The sequence below is a fragment of the Haematobia irritans genome, chromosome 3 (genome assembly GCF_050003625.1).
Source record: "Haematobia irritans isolate KBUSLIRL chromosome 3, ASM5000362v1, whole genome shotgun sequence".
Taxonomy (NCBI): Eukaryota; Metazoa; Arthropoda; class Insecta; order Diptera; family Muscidae; genus Haematobia; species Haematobia irritans.
The window spans coordinates 17,163,995-17,180,911 of record NC_134399.1 but is presented as its reverse complement, the minus strand read 5'-3'; the positions used below and the strand labels follow the sequence as shown (position 1 = coordinate 17,180,911).

General features: G+C 30.5%; 1 protein-coding gene across 3 annotated transcripts in view; it reads left to right on the top strand.

The window, feature by feature from the left end:
- The window catches only part of LOC142228461 (ceramide synthase), a 72,284-nt gene that overhangs the window by 13,157 nt on the left and 42,210 nt on the right, over positions 1-16,917 (top strand). For 2 of the 3 annotated variants that reach the window (XM_075298899.1, XM_075298901.1), the window contains exon 2: positions 4,566-5,098. In XM_075298899.1, the coding sequence (XP_075155014.1) occupies positions 4,812-5,098 (287 nt within the window). In that variant the 5' untranslated portion in view covers positions 4,566-4,811. Of the gene's footprint in view, positions 1-4,276; positions 4,405-4,565; positions 5,099-16,917 lie in introns of those variants that run through there. The other variant, XM_075298900.1, reaches the window with a different exon arrangement.

Sequence of the window (16,917 nt, the reverse complement as noted above, 5' to 3'; positions counted from 1 at the left end):
ATTTTCAAAACACGCCACAGATCTGTCTCAACTTTAAGTGGCCGGTCATTATTCCCACTGCCCTCCTCACTGCCGTCATACTCTCCTTGAGTAGATATCCAGTTTCATTGGTTCACATCGCTTGTCTGTCGTGCCATTCATCCAACTCGCCCCGTGTTCCCTGCTTTAAGTTCCTGTTGCCCAGTTGTGGAAACCGGCGCCCTACATGCAGCATCCTCTGCTGCTCCTATTCGTCACAGATCTGATCCCAATTCTAAGTGCCCGATCATTATTCCCACGGTCCTCCTGACTGTCGCCCTACTCTCCTTCAGTAGATCTCTAGTATTTTTCCTGGATCTGGATCATTCCATAGTATTCCGACCGTTTCATTGGTTTTCATCGTGTCATGGTCTCACGTGACATTCATCCAACTCGCCCCGTGTTCCCGTGGTCACTCTTTGCTAGTAAAGGTAGGGTAGTGTCAAAGATAGTGTTCCAAGGCCTCATCATTTTCAAAACACTCCCTACATGCACCATCCTCTGCTGCTCCTATTCGTCATAGATCTGACCTCAATTCTAAGTGCCTGTTAATTATTCCCACTCTACTCCTGGCTGTCGTCCTACTCTCCTTGAGTAGATCTTTCATTGGTTCACATCGCGTGTCTTTCGTGACATTCATCCAACTCGCCCCGTGTTCCCTGCTTTAAGTTCCTGTTTCCCAGTTGCGGAAACCGGCGCCCTACATGCACCACGCTTTGCTGCTCCTATTCTCCTGACTGTCGTCCTACTCTCCTTCAGTAGATCTCTAGTATTTTTCCTGGTTCTGGATCATTCCATAGTATTCCGACCGTTTATTGGTTCTCATCGTCTCATGGACTCACGTGCCATTCATCCAACTCGCCCCGTGTTCCCGTGGTCACTCTTTGCCTAGTAAAGGTAGGGTAGTGTCAAAGATAGTATTCCAAGGCCTAATCATTTTCAAAACACTCCCTACATGCACCATCCTCTGCTGCTGCTATTCGTCACAGATCTGACCTCAGTTCTAAGTGCCTGTTAATTATTCCCACTCTACTCCTGGCTGTCGTTCTACACTCCTTGAGTAGATCTCTAGTATTTTTCTGGTATTTTTCTTATCTGGGTCATCCCATAGTATTCCGATCGTTTCATTGTTCCACATCGCTTTATGTGTCTCCCGCGCCCACATCGCTTTATGTGTCTCGGCCCATGTTCCCTAATTTGTTTTCAGTCCCTGTTTCCCAGCTGAACCAGGCCCCGAATCACCACTTCACCGATATGACTAACGCTTTGCCTAGTATGGCAGTACCTAAGGTTGTGTTCCAAGATCTCATTATGCTTCAGATCTGCTCTCAATTCTAGGTACCCGATCTTTATTCCCATTGTCTTTCTCGCTGTCGTTCTACTCTCCTTGAGTAGTTCTCCAGTCTTTTTTCTTATCCGGGTCATAGTATTCCAACCGTTTCATTGGTCCACATCGCTTTAGGCGTCTCCTTTGCCCATTCATCCAAATCGGACCGTGTTGCCTTTTCGTTCTCTGAGTTCATTTCTCTATGTGTCCTAGCTATTGTCGCCAGTTCATTTGGTCTTTTGCCGCATTTACATTACACTTCGAAATTCACTATAAAAAAGTGATTAAAAGGAATTTGCATTCCAATATGGTTCTCGATCAAACCGTAATATCTACAATTGCCTTGCTTGCGCTCTGGCAATCCACTATAAAAAGGGATTAAAAGAGATTTGCATTCCAATATGGTTCGCGATCAAACCGTAATATCTACTATTGCCTTGGTTGCGCTCTGGCAATCTGTGAAAATGTTCACGTCTTGAGGCGTCGTTATATTTCTGTCTGCGGAATTGTGCTATGGTCCGGTAATCGGCATAGGATCTCGGTGTCTGGGTCCTCCACATATATGCCCAGTTCCTTCCTCTCATTCATCTTCGATCTATGGTCATTTATTTCCCTCTGGTATCTGTTCCGAAGTGCCATTCTTCCAGGACCATCTTACTGGCGTCAAAACGTAACATAGCCACAACGTGCTATGGTCCGGTAATCGGAATAGGATCTCGTTGTCTGGGTCCTCCACATATATACGCCCAATCCCTTCCTCTCACTCATCTTCAATCTATGGGCAGTTATTTCCCTCTGGTATCTGTTCCGAGGTGCCATTCTTCCAGTACCATCTTACTGGCGTCAAAATATCACACTCTGTAGCCATAACAGGTATACGATCATGGATTGTTGCGGCATCCGCTATTTTACCCACCGTCTCTCCTATTATCCTTGGTTTCGTCATGTTTCCGTCCATTCTTCCAATATCTTCACCTAACCTAACCTAATCGCGGCTATAGCAGCTACGCTTTTATCTGAATTTCAATAGGGGTTAAGTCCAGTATCGTGTCTAAAAATTTCTGTGCTGCGCTTCCTCTCCCTTCATGTCACACTCGGTAGCCATGGCCACCTCAAGTATACGATCATGGATTGTTGCGGCCTCCGCCATTTCACTCACCGTCTCCCCCTTTGATTCGTCTTGTTTTCTTCCAATCTCCCAATATATTCAATCTCATCGCAGCTATGGTGGCTAGGCTTTCTATCAGAACTTCTATAGGCCTTCCAGGCCAGTAACGGCTGCAACAAATTTCTATGTTGCACTTCCTCTCCATTAATATCACTTTCCCGGGTTTGGGTATCAAACCAAGTTATGCAAAACCAAAGTTATAAAGACCTTTTATTTCGTACATCATTTCTGCTGAAGATAATTGAACGAGTGGCCTATATGATAGTACCCATGAAAAAGTAGTGTGTGGTAATCGAATCTTTATATTAATAGTAAGTCATTACTCCCACACATATGGTAATGCTTCAATTTTTTTTTATTGAAACTTCTTCATACGCCTAAATTATAGTATCAATCACCAAAGCTAGAAGTGATTACAAAACTGCAATTCCCTCATTAATATAAGCCAGTAAGAAAGCGGTTTAGTAGTTGGTGTGAAAAAAACTAATTACCTAAAGCAGTTTTGTAATCACTTTTAGCTTTGGATACTATAATTTAGACGTATGAAGAAGTTTCAATAAAAAAAGTGCATATTTTAAATATTATAGTATCGTAATATGACATTAACATAACAAAAATCTTAACAAGTTTTTTTACTAACACATAGAAAAATTTGTTTTACTTTTATTTGTTAGTCTACTGTTTTTCGTGATGCTATCAATAATTTACTTTATTTAAATATGCATTTTTTAGAGATGACCCCATTATAAAAATCTAACCTATAGTCAGCAAAACGATCGCAATACAATGTTTTATGAAGCAAGTGCTACAAGAGTGCTTGTGCCTAATACTATTTCTGCCTAATACTATACTGATAGACAGCAACTATTTGGGATTTGCTTCTATAAAATATAAATTGAAAAATGAACTATTCTATAAATGAAAACTTTTAACACTTTGCTGCTTTTTTATTGTTTCCAACAGATAAGGAAATTTTAATGTCGCGTTTAGCCACAAAAATGATAATAAGAACAATTGAATAGGGGTTGATAGATTTCACATTTGCCTGTAAATTAACCTTGGAACGTAAAAAGATCTACATAAAAAAACGTGTTCACTATTGTAAGTAATTTTAAAAATAACCAGTAAGGAAAATACATACAAAAATATTGTTTATATTATTTCGAAATGGAAAAATATTATTTTAAAGAAATCTTGGCATCTTTGATTGATATTATCATTTCCGTGATTATAGTAATTTCAATTAAAAATTAATTTTATATAGTCGTAACTGAAGCTAAATTATATTTGGTGATGTGCAATAATGCAAAGATATTCTAATTAAGGTGCCGGATTCTATTTACGGCTCCTGGGCACTAACAAACCTAATTTAATAAGTCCTTGAATTCATAGGGAATCTTTAGGTATTAAAACTTAATTGTTGGCAACCCTGTACACTTACAGCTACCTCACTCTCACTCACTCACACTTTCGTTGTGAGTAATGATTTGCCGGTTTTGTTATTGTATTGATAGCAAGGTGTCATTTCGATGGGGGCTAGCTTATCACTTTTTAGCTTTTTTAGTGGGGTGTTTTGACAGGGTATTGAGTGCATGTGCACTCCTATCTATGCAATGGTATTTATTTATTGTGTTTTTCTTGGTGTTGTTATTGTAGTTTCTACTGTTGGTGACGAAAATACAATTGCGGTGCGACTTTTAGTATTACGGCGTCAATGTGATGTGATGTGGTTGTGTTTGTTGAATGTGTTGATATAATCGGTACGGGGGGTGACATTATAGTCTCGTGAGTGTATGCTCTATACCAGCTGTTACGCCGTTAGATTGATTTAATCGTTTGTTTGCATTAGAAAACGAAACAATCTAAAAGTTCGATGAGCTCTAAATTTCCGGTCGGTCGTGGGAAACGAAAACATTAAATTTTACGGAATATAACAAAATATTTTGGAAATTGGAAAATAATATTAATAATCGCATTTTTTTTTTATTTAATAATCCATATTGGTGTCTATCTGTATGAGTGTATGTGTGTGTGTGTTTTTTTATCTTCCAGAATTTCCTGAATGCATTTAAGCAACATGTGTTGAACCATTAACAACCCGCCTCCCACAAAACAAAACACCTCAAAATATCTCTTCCTACTGTTTTGGGACTAACCAAGAAATTTCTCCAGCAAACAAAACAATAACTAATCATCCCTTCATCCCGAAACAACAAAACATAAGCTTCCAGTTTCCGTATATAACTCCAGTACCTTTTGTCAATTGCCCTTCTGTAATTGTAGTTAGTTGTGTGAGCAATGGTTGCTGCAGGCTTAAAACAACAATTACGCGGCAATCGTTGCTATGTCTCATTGGCATGTTCCATAGGCTCGATTAGCCTGGCAGCTGGTAGTTTTTTGCAAATACCAAATACCACAGATCGGATATCACTGCAGCGCGGTTTATTCCTATCATCTTTGGGTTTCATCTATTTCATTTCATTGACGGATTTCTGCAACAAGTATTTGCTAGAAACTAGCCATGGCATAAAGTTTCGAAAGAAATACCGGCTCATGATGTCTGATGTCTTGGATATGACCAATAAGTAAGTACTATAAAAATTATATGAAAAAAAATTAAATGTTTAAAAGTGATATTGGAGAATTTTATGGCAAAAGATAATTTAGTTCTATGCTCTCTTTTGTGGAGAGAGCCAACTATGAGAAGGATTTTTTTTCAATTTTTCCCAAGGCAGTTCTGCCTACGAAAAAACACTTAAAAAGGCAATTTTCTCGAGAAGTCAAAATAAATATTAAATTTTGCAAACATTTTATTTTAATTTTCTGTCTTTATTTTTTATTATTTTTATGCTTTTTAATTTAGAAATTTATCAAACATCCAAATGTGTCTCAATCTAAAATGGCCTTCTTCTGTAGGGTTGCCAAATACTTTTGACTAAAAATCTTCATAAATTTGAAATTAATTATAAGCATACGAGTACTCAAAAATGGCTTATCAAGTATGTAAAAAAACTTATTAGAACAGTACAAATAATTATTATAACGGTATAAGTTATTTTAACTAATTTGTGGAATAGATTTTTGAGTACTCGTATGCGTATACTTAATTTAAAATTTATAAACTATACGCAACATGGTATATGCATTTGAAAATATACTATAGTAATATTTAAATTTAAATAAAATTTGTCCACAAACAGTGACTTAAAAACAATATTTTCATAGTAAAAAATATTTATTTATTTATTAACAAATTTAAAACCATAATAAATTATCATATTAAATGAGTAAAAAAAGATATTTTTGTCTTCAATCACGAAATTATAGTATCAATCACCATGATTAATTAAAAAATTACTTGTTATTGTTTTTTCCTTTAAATTGAAAAATTATTGAATTCATTACATTTTTAATTGAATATTTCAAAGATGATTTTTATTTATCACAAGTTTTTTTGTCAAAAAATTTCCATGACTATGCGTGACTGTGTTCAATCAAGTCAAAAATATGATAACATTTTCAAATTACTCCTGAAATATAAAAATGTGTTATTTTTATAACCAAACGAAGATTGTGTTCAAAATTTGATGATATGGTAAATAACAATCAATTTTCTAATTACTGTCCCATTAAACTATTAAAGACTTTTGGTTTTATGAATTTAGGCTTTCAGTGTTGCCAGAAGAGGCGTTTTATTATTACTTGTAGGATTTACCCCTGAAAACACATTTTTTTAGAAAATGCTATTTGGAGTGCAAGAGTTGTGATAAAGGTAGAACGGTCTTAAAATCACACAAATTTATATGTCGTACTCTATGTATGTTTTTGCCTTAAGTTGAGTATTAAGTTCGAGTTTAGCCGCTAATTTTCACTAAAGTGAAAACTAAATCAGTAAAAAAATGGTCATAAAATTATACATATTTGTTGCAGATTTCATGGGGAATATCCCAAAGCAATTTTTCACAAAGTTTGTATTCCTTAAAATGGAGTATTAAAGAAAAGTAATCGTGAAAAAATTACGATTTTAAGCTGAGTACTATGTTCAGTTTTCAAGCTGAAAACCAGCTTGTTTTCACGGTTACTTTTTTTAATTAATTAATATAGAAATATAAAATTATTTGCAATCAATTCCTTGGATCTTTTCCTTCCATTATTTGGTAAGACTTGATCAAAATATAATCGTCTTCATAGATATTTTTGTACTTTTAGTTTAGTGTTTTGGTGAAAACCCCGAACATAGTACTCACCTTTAGCGGCTAAACTCGAACTTAATACCCACCTTTAGTATTAAGAACCTTTCTCAGACCAACTTAGCATTGTGCTAAAATTCAAATTGAAAACATACTTATTTACGGACAATGATGAGTCAGCCTCATTAAGCAAACACTTTCAAATTCTCGACTTTATTATTATTCAGAGCATTGGCCTACAAACGATACGTTTATTAACATTATTGAATAAACCCCAATAAATAATACTTTTTGAATTTCAATTATTTTCAATTAAATTTTATGGATCTAAAGACCTGTAATAATTCTGTACCAGTTCATTGTATTATTCGTTTAACCTGAAACCTGGGATAATTTGCATTAATTTATTCAATACCAAGTCTGATCGAGCATTTAATTTATAAAAACAAACTTAGACATATTTGTCAAACTCTACAGTTCAATTTAAAAATATATACTGCTATTATGAGATCGAAAACTGTTTTCTATACACAGAAAAAAAATTCACGAAAAATTTTCCAATTAAAATTTTAATTGAGTTTGAAAAGATATTCAATTAAAAATTTAATTGAATCAACAAATTTTTTAATTGAAACAAAAATCAATCACAACAATTAATAGTATCAATTAATTTTTTAATTGGATCAATTAATTTTTTAATTGGCATTCAATTAATTTTTTAATTGATACTATCATTTCCGTGATTGAAGACATTTCAATTAAAAAATTAATTGGATCAATTAATTTCGTGATTGAATAAGAAAAAAATTTTTTTGTGTGTAGAAAATTTTGTCAACATTTTATTTCTATAGGAAATTTTTTCAAAACGTTATTTTTATAGAAAAAAAAAATTCCAAAATTTTATTTCTATAGAAAAGTTTGTAAAAATTTTATTTCCATAGAAAATTTTGTCAAAATTTTATTTCTATAGAAAATTTTGTCAAAATTTTATTTCTATAGAAAATTTTTGTCAAAATTTTATTTCTATAGAAAATTTTGTCAAAAATGTATTTCTATAGAAAATTTGTCAAAATATTATTTCTATAGACAACTTTTGTCAAACTTTTTCCAAAATTTTATTTCTATAGGAAATTTTGTCAAAATTTTATTTCTATAGAATATTTTGTCAACATTTTTTTATTGTAGAAATTTTTTCAAAATTTTATTTTTATAGAAAATTTTTCCGAAATGTTATTGCTACAGAAAAATTTTTCAAAATTATATTTCTATAGAAAATTTTGTCAAAATTTTATTTCTATTGAAAATTTTTGCCAAAATTTTATTTCTATTAAAAAAATTTGTCAAAATTTTATTTCCAAAGGATTTTTTTTTTCAAAATTTTATTTCCAAAGAAATTTTTTTCCAAAATTTTATTTCTATAGAAAATGTTGTCAAAATGTTATTCCTATAGAAAATTTTTCCAAAATGTTTATTTCTATAGAAAAATTTGTTAAAATTTTATTTCCATAGAAAATTTTGTCATAATTTAATTTATTTCTAAAGAAAATTTTGTCAAAAATGTATTTCTATAGAAAATTTGTCAAAATTTTATTTGTATAGACAACTTTTGTCAAACTTTTTCCAAAATTTTATTTCTATAGGAAATTTTGCCAAAATTTTATTTTTATAGAAAATTTTGACGAAATGTTATTGCTATAGAAAATTTTTTCAAAATTATATTTCTATAGAAAATTTTGTCAAAATTATATTTCTATTGAAAAATTTTTGTCAAAATTTTATTTCCAAAGGATTTTTTCCAAAGAAATTTTTTTCCAAAATTTTATTTCTATAGAAAATGTTGTCAAAATTTTACTCCTATAGAAAAATTTTCCAAAATGTTTATTGCTATAGAAAAGTTTGTTAAAATTTTATTTCCATAGAAAATTTTGTCATAATTATATTTATTTCTAAAGAAAATGTTGCCAAAATGTATTTCTATAGCAAAATTTTCAAAATTTTATTTCTATAGACAACTTTTGTCAAACTTTTTCCAAAATTTTATTTCTATAGGAAATTTTGTCAAAATTTTATTTCTATAGAATATTTTGTCAAAATTTTTTCATTGTAGAAAATTTTGTTAAAATTTTATTTCTATAGAAAATTTTGTCAAAATGTTATTTTTATCGAAAATTTTGCCGAAATGTTATTGCTATAGAAAATTTTTTCAAAATTATATTTCTATAGAAAATTTTGTCAAAATTTTATTTCTATTGAAAAATTTTGCCAAAATTTTATTTCTATTAAAAAATTTTGTCAAAATTTTATACCCAAAGGATTTTTTTTTCCAAAAATTTATTTCCAAGAATTTTTTTTCCAAAATGTTATTTCTATAGAAAATGTTGTCAAAATTTTATTTTTATAGAAAATTTTGCCGAAATGTTATTGCCATAGAATTTTTTTTCAAAATTATATTTCTATAGAAAATTTTGTCAAAATATTATTTCTATTGAAAAATTTTGCCAAAATTATTATTATGTTATTGCTATAGAATTTTTTTTCAAAATTATATTTCTATAGAAAATTTTGTCAAAATTTTATTTCTATTAAAAAATTTTGTCGAAATTTTATTTCCAAAGGATTTTTTTCCAAAGAATTTTTTTTCCCAAATTTTGTTTCTATAGAAAATGTCAAAATTTTATTCCTATAGAAAATTTTTCCAAAATGTTTATTGCGATAGAAAATTTTGTTAAAATTTTAGTTCCATAGAAAATTTTGTCATAATTTTATTTCCATAGAAAATTTTGTTAAAAATTTTTATTTGTATAAAAAATTTTAGCAAAATTTTCTTTCTATACCTCTAGAGGAAGCACGCTCAAAAACAAACCCAGCCAAATACATTCAAATCGATGATTTGAGTTTGACAAAGGAAAAGATATATGCTGGCAAATTTGTTTAGGCAGTAGCCGACTATCAAACCCTTTTTCGGGAGGTTCAAGTGTAGTTCACTTTGGGTTGAGTGAATTACCCGAATTTATTCTGATAATTGTTTGATAGTTTTGCTGCAAGTAGAGGATGCTGATGAGGAATGTGGTAATTCCGAAACAGCTGTACATCCAACCATCTTGCAGTCTATAGGGCTTTGCCCAAATAAATTTGACAAGCATACTTTTCCTCTGTTGGTTAAGCTTTACTTGTAGTTTAGTCAATGCATGGCTTTAAGCTGAGATCAAAAACAACAATAACGATTGAAGAGAAGCCAACAATAACAAACAAAACGAACATTTTCTTTCTATAAAAAATTTTGTCAAAATTTTATTTCTATTGAAAAATGTTGTTTGCTATAGAAGATTTTATTAATTTTTTTTCTATAGACAAATTCGTCAAAATTGTATTTCTTTAGGAAATGTTGTTAAAATTTTATTTGTATAGAAAATTTTCTTAAAATTTTATTTCTATAGAAAATTTTTTCCAAAATTTTATTTCTATAGAAAATTTTGTCAACATTTTATTTCTATGGAAATTTTGACAAAATTTTCTATAGAAATGAAATTTTGACAACAATTTCTATAGAAATAAAATTTTGACAAAATTTTATTATTTCTATAGAAAATTTTCCAAATTTTTTCCAAAATTTTTTTTCTATACAAAATTTTATTTCTATAGACAATTTTGTTAAAATTTTATTTCTATAGAAAATTTTGTCAAAATTTTTTGTTTTCTATAGAAAATGTTGTCAAAATTTTATTTCCATATAAAATTTTGTCAACATTTTGTTCTATAGAAAATTTTGTCAACATTTTGTTTCTATTAAAAAATTTGTTAAAATTTTGTTTCTATTGAAAATTTTTTTTTTTTCAAAATTTTATTTGCTATAGAAAATTTTGTTTGCTATAGAAGATTTTATTAATTTTTTTCTATAGACAAGTTTGTCAAAATTGTATTTCTTTAGCAAATTTTGTCAAAATTTTATTTCTATAGAAAATTTTCTCAAAATTTTATTTATATAAAAGTTTTTTTTTCCAAAATTTTATTTCTTTTGCAAATTTTTTTTCTGTTGTTTTTTGATTTCAGCTTAAAACCATGCATTGACTAAACTACAAATGTAGCTTAACCAACAGAGGAAAAGAATGTTTGTCAAATTTATTTGTGCAAAGCTCTATAGACTGCAAGATGGTTGGATGGACGCACGTTTCGGAATTACCATATTCCTCATCAGCATCCTCTACTTGCAGCAAAACTATCAACCAATTATCAGAATAAATTCAGGCAGTTCATTAAACCCAACAATGAACCACACTTGAACCTTCCGAAAAAAGGTTTTGCATGATAGCCGGCTTATGCCGAAATAAATTTGTACAAACATATCTCTTTTCCTACGCCACTGTCAAATCATCGATTTTCTATAGAAATTTTGATAAAATTTTCTATAGAAATAAAATTTTGACAAAAATTTCTATAGAAATAAAATTTTGACAAAATTTTAATCTTTCTATAGAAAAAATTTTCCAAAATTTTATTTCTATTGAAAATTTTGTCAAAATTTTATTTCTATAAACAATTTTGTTAAAATGTTATTTCTATAGAAAATTTAGTTAAAATTTTTTTTCTATAGAAAATTTTGTCAAAAGTTTATTTCCATAGAAAAATTTTTCAACATTTTTTTCTATAGAAAATTTTGTCAACATTTTATTTCTATTGAAAGGTTTTGTAAATTCTCTATGTTATTTTAATAGAAAATTTTGCAAAATTTTATTTCTATAGAAAATTTTTTCCAAAATTTTATTGCTATAGAATTTTTCTAAATTAAATGTATTTTTTATTTTTTTATTTATCGCTTATAACTTTCTAGAGTACTCTACAATTTATTTAAATATATTTTTATTTAGTTGTATGTGTTTGTGTGTGTTATTTGACCTCTTTTATTGATTGTAATTATTATTGTCAACAATTTAATTTTCAAATTTGTTTACGTATTTCAAAAACCCTACAGCTGTTATATGTACAGACACTTGTCATAAGTATTTAAAATATTAAATAATTTATTTCCAAACATCAATTCATACCATATTTGTTTGATGCCTATCAATATTACAATTTGGGTGATTTATTTCCTCTATATATCACAGATTTAAACAAATGACGATATGTGTTGTAGACAAAAAGTGGAAATTACTATTTTAAAATCCATTAGAAAATTAATGTCAATTTTAAATAAATTATTTAGATAGCACTCAAGTTCTATTGTTTTGCCATTTAGCTAGGTAGGCATTTAATTATGGGGTTGTGTGTGTGTTTTTTTTTTAATCACATCGCAATTTATTGAGTAAACATTAAGATATTAACCTAGGGTAATTATTTTTAAAACTGTTTAACACAAATTGTAATATATTTTGTATGCTTTTTGCATTTATTTAGTTTTTTAATGAAATTAGGTTAGATTTAAATTTTCTTTTGAATACAAAAATGCAATATGTTACTCATTGGCTTTCAATGAGTCAATGACAAATATCATAAACAACAAGAGCTTTACAAGCTAGCAAAATAGTAATTCTTTGCAAATTTGTCAATGAATTTCAATTGAAAAGAATTATAAATAAACATAAGCTTATTTTTAATTTCTCTTTCAAATCGTTTAGCCTTTTCGCTTTGGCCATCATTTCAATGTCAAAGATTTGCAATAGAAAACAATGTAAATCAAAAACTGTTTACTTGGACAAAGTACAAGTTTAAAGGTTCAAAATTTATGTATCAGCAAAAAACATTTCTGCAGTATGGGCTCAGGTGGGCCTAAGCTTTTTACCGAGATAAGAAAATTCCAAATGAAAATTTCTTTGAGAGGAAAGACCAATTCCATGATACTTCTATTAGATTTTAACTTTCAGTGCCGCACCATTTGGCTATACCACCAGTTACCAGCTTTATCCTTTGCTTATCCGATCCGATAAAAACAAATCTTCGGAGAAAGCAGTTATTTTTTCAGCCTAAATTTAATTTGCTTCAATTCGCTCCTTGGGGATGGAAACACCTTTCCCCAATTCGTAGGAACACAGAAAAAAAATTCACGAAAATTTTTCCAATTAAAATCTTAATTGAAATTTAAAAAATATTCAATTAAAAATTTAATTGAATCAACAAATTTTTTAATTGAAATAAAAATTAATAGTATCAATTAATTTTTTAATTGATACTATCATTTCTGTGATTGAAGACATTTCAATTAAAAAATTAATTGGATCAATTAATTTCGTGATTGAATCAGAAAATTTTTTTGTGTGAAGATACATATTTTAATTTATAGTACACACATTTTTCTTTGATTCAATCACGAAATTAATTGATTAGATTAATTGTTCAATTGAAATTGGGACCAGGTGGGCCTAAGCTTTTTACCGGGAAACGAAAATTCCCGATGATGTTCCTTGCACACTGAAAAAAGTTTTGTCTTCAATCACGAAATTAATTGAAATTTTAATTGAAATGTCTTCAACCACAGAAATGATAGTATCAATTAAAAAAATAATTGAAAGTCAATTAAAAAATTAATTGAAACTATTAATTTTTGTGATTATTTTTTTTTTTCAATTAAAAATTTTTTTTTAAAACTCTATTTAGACTTTAATTGGAAAAATATTCGTGAAATTTTTTTCTGTGTATTTTACTCTAATCATACATCAAATTCAATCAATTTTGTAATATAGTGAGATAAAAATCACTTAATTTTTGACTTAATGATCTATAGACACCCCCTGCAATTGGTAGACTAATCTATTTTATGAATAATTTAGCTGACAACTTAATGAAAAGCTTGAACCATGTAATGGAATTTTCACCTGTACTTGCCAACTCATGCTACTGTTGACGTCGTAACTGCTACCTGGTCATCCTTTGGTCTATCTCCATTGTTTGTTTTTTTTTATTGATAGGATTTTCCCCCATTTTCTTTATAAAATTTCTTTTTGGTAGGAATTTCAGACATAGTCGCATTCTATCCACACCCATTTGTTTGCCATTGTTTTACAACAATTTCCATTAGGGCCAACAAACTAATTAAACGGTCTACGGTTTCTTCTTGATGATAGTTTGTGAAGGAGTGGTAACTGTGTGCCCCCCTCTTCTCAAAACACAAAAATGTAATAATCACCCGTGGACTTAAGTACGTAGCGTGACTGGCTGGTATTTTAATATATTTTGGACATGGTAGCATGTAAATTCATCTACTATTGATTGTGATAATCCTAACGTTAGAAATATTGGATTTTTTATGAGGATATGTCTAATTTAAGAACAAAAACCAATGATTTAAGCTTTCTTTAATAATATGGATTTTTGAAATAATATAAATATAATTGAATACAAAAAAAAACTATAGAAAAATTAGTTTAATATACAGCTCGAAGGACCATTTTGTTTCTTCAATCAATATGAAAATAAATAATTCTGAAACCATCTTGCAGTCTAAAAGGCTTTATTCAAATAAATTTGACAAACATAATTTTCCTCTGTTGGTTAAGCTAAAGATAGTAAAAAAAACAGAAAACTTTGTTAAAATTAGTTTATTATATACCTCGAAGGACCATTTATTTTATTTCTTCAATCAATATGAAAAAAAAAAATAATTCTGAAACCATCTTGCAGTCTAAAAGGCTTTGCCCAAATAAATTTGACAAACACAATTTTCCTCTGTTTCCTCTGATAATAAAAAATCAAAAATACAAAAAACTTTGTTTAAATTACGGCTCGAAGGACCATTTTATTTTATATGGAAAATATATATGTAACAAGTATATACGGCCGCAAGTTCGGCCAGGCCGAATCTTATGTACCCACCACCATGGATTGCGTAGAAACTTCTACGAAAGACTGTCATCCACAATCGAATTACTTGGGTTGTGGTATCTTAAAACTTCTTAACATCGTTTTCTAAATTGTGATTTAGTCCATACATGGTATATATTAGACAAAAAAGTTATGTATAGTTGTCTATAAATAATTACGAATCGATATGGACTTTTTGTATGTAGAGAGCCAGAATTGAAATATGGGGGTCGCTTATATGGGGGCTATATACAATTATGAACTTGATATGGACCAATTTTTGTGTGATTGGGGACCGATTTATCTGAGGGCCATATATAACTATAGACCGATATGGACCTAGTTAGACATGGTTGTTAACGACCATATACTAGCACAATGTACCAAATTTCAAGCAGATCGGATGAATTTTGCTTCTCCAAAAGGCACCGGAGGTCAAATCTGGGGATCGGTTTATATGGGAGGACTGATAGGAACCAATTCCTGCATGGTTGTTGGATACCATATACTAACATCACGTACCAAATTCCAACCGAATGGGAAGAATTTTGCTCTTTCAAGGGGCTCTGGAGGTCAAATCTGGGGATCGGTTTATATGGGGCCTATATATAATTATGGACCGATATCGACCAATTTTTCCATGGCAGTTTGAGGCCATATATTAACACCACGTACCAAATTTCAACTGAATCAGATGAATTTTGGTCTTCCAAGAGGTTCCGGAGGTCAAATGTGGTGATCGGTTTATATGGGGGCTATATATAATTATGAACCGATGTGGACCAATTTTTGCATGGTTGTTAGAGACCATATACTAACACCATGTACCAAATTTCAGCCGGATCGGATGAAAGTTGCTTCTCTTAGAGGCCTCGCAAGCCAAATCGGGGGATCGGTTTATATGGGGGCTATATATAATTACGGACCGATGTCGACCAATTTTTGCATGGTTGTTCGAGACCATATACTAACACCATGTACCAAATTTCAGCCGGATCGGATGAAATTTGCTTCTCTTAGAGGCCTCGCAAGCCAAATCGGGGGATCGGTTTATATGGGGGCTATATATAATTATGAACCGATGTGGACCAATTTTTGCATGGTTGTAAGAGACTATATACTGATACCATGTACCAAATTTCAGCCGGATCGGATGAAATTTTCTTTTCTTAGGGGCCTCGCAAGCCAAATCGGGGGGTCGGTTTATATGGGGGCTATATATTATTATGGACCAATGTGGACCAATTTGTGCATGGTTGTTACAGGCCTTATACTAACACCATGTACCAAATTTCAGCCGGATCGGATGAAATTTCCTTCTCTTAGAGGCCTCGCAAGCCAAATTTTGGGGTCCGTTTATATGGGGGCTATACGTAAAAGTGGACCGATATGGCCCATTTGCAATACCATCCGACCTACACCAATAACAACTACTTGTGCCAAGTTTCAAGTCGATAGCTTGTTTCGTTCGGAAGTTAGCGTGATTTCAACAGACGGACGGACGGACGGACGGACATGCTCAGATCGACTCAGAATTTCACCACGACCCAGAATATATATACTTTATGGGGTCTTAGAGCAATATTTCGATGTGTTACAAACGGAATGACAAAGTTAATATACCCCCCATCCTATGGTGGTGGGTATAAAAATATAAGTCATAGATTTCGGGACTTACTTTTTCTTAACTGGGATATTATAAAAAATTGTATTAATTTCATCATTAATCATTTTGACAATAATTAAAAATATGGAGCAATAATATAGTGGGAGCTCAAATTAAAATTGCGTGATTGTTTTCAAATGTTTGAGAATTTATTCCGAAAAAAATCATAACAGATAAATCGAAGTATTGTCCATCGCTAGTCACTACTTTTTCCTATCTTTCTGGCAATATACGGATACCACAACGACAAAACGATTCGTATTTTGCGTCTATCCGCGAATAGACTCAATTAGTACATTACAAGTCGAAGGACCATTTTTTTTTTAATATGAGAAAAAAATATAGGTAAAGATATAAGTCATAGATTTTCGGACTCATTTTTCCCTAACATGGGTCATTATAAAAAAAAAATTAATACAAAAAAATTAGAATGAAACCTATTCAAATTTCTGCTTGAAGGTTAATTAATTGTATGAAATAAAGGGAAAAATTAAAAATATGAAACAATTTGTAATATAGTGATAGCGGAAATTAAAATTGGGGACTTTTTAAAAATTTTTTGATTATTTATTCCCCAAAAAATTGTAACAGACTGATCAATCGAAGTATTGTCCATCGCTAGCCTCTACATTTTCCCCATCTATCTGTCAATATACGGATACCACGTCGAAAAACGACTCGTCTTTCAAGTCTATCCGCGAGCAAACCCAGTTATTAAATTACAGATCGAAGGACCAATTTTTTTTTATAAAAT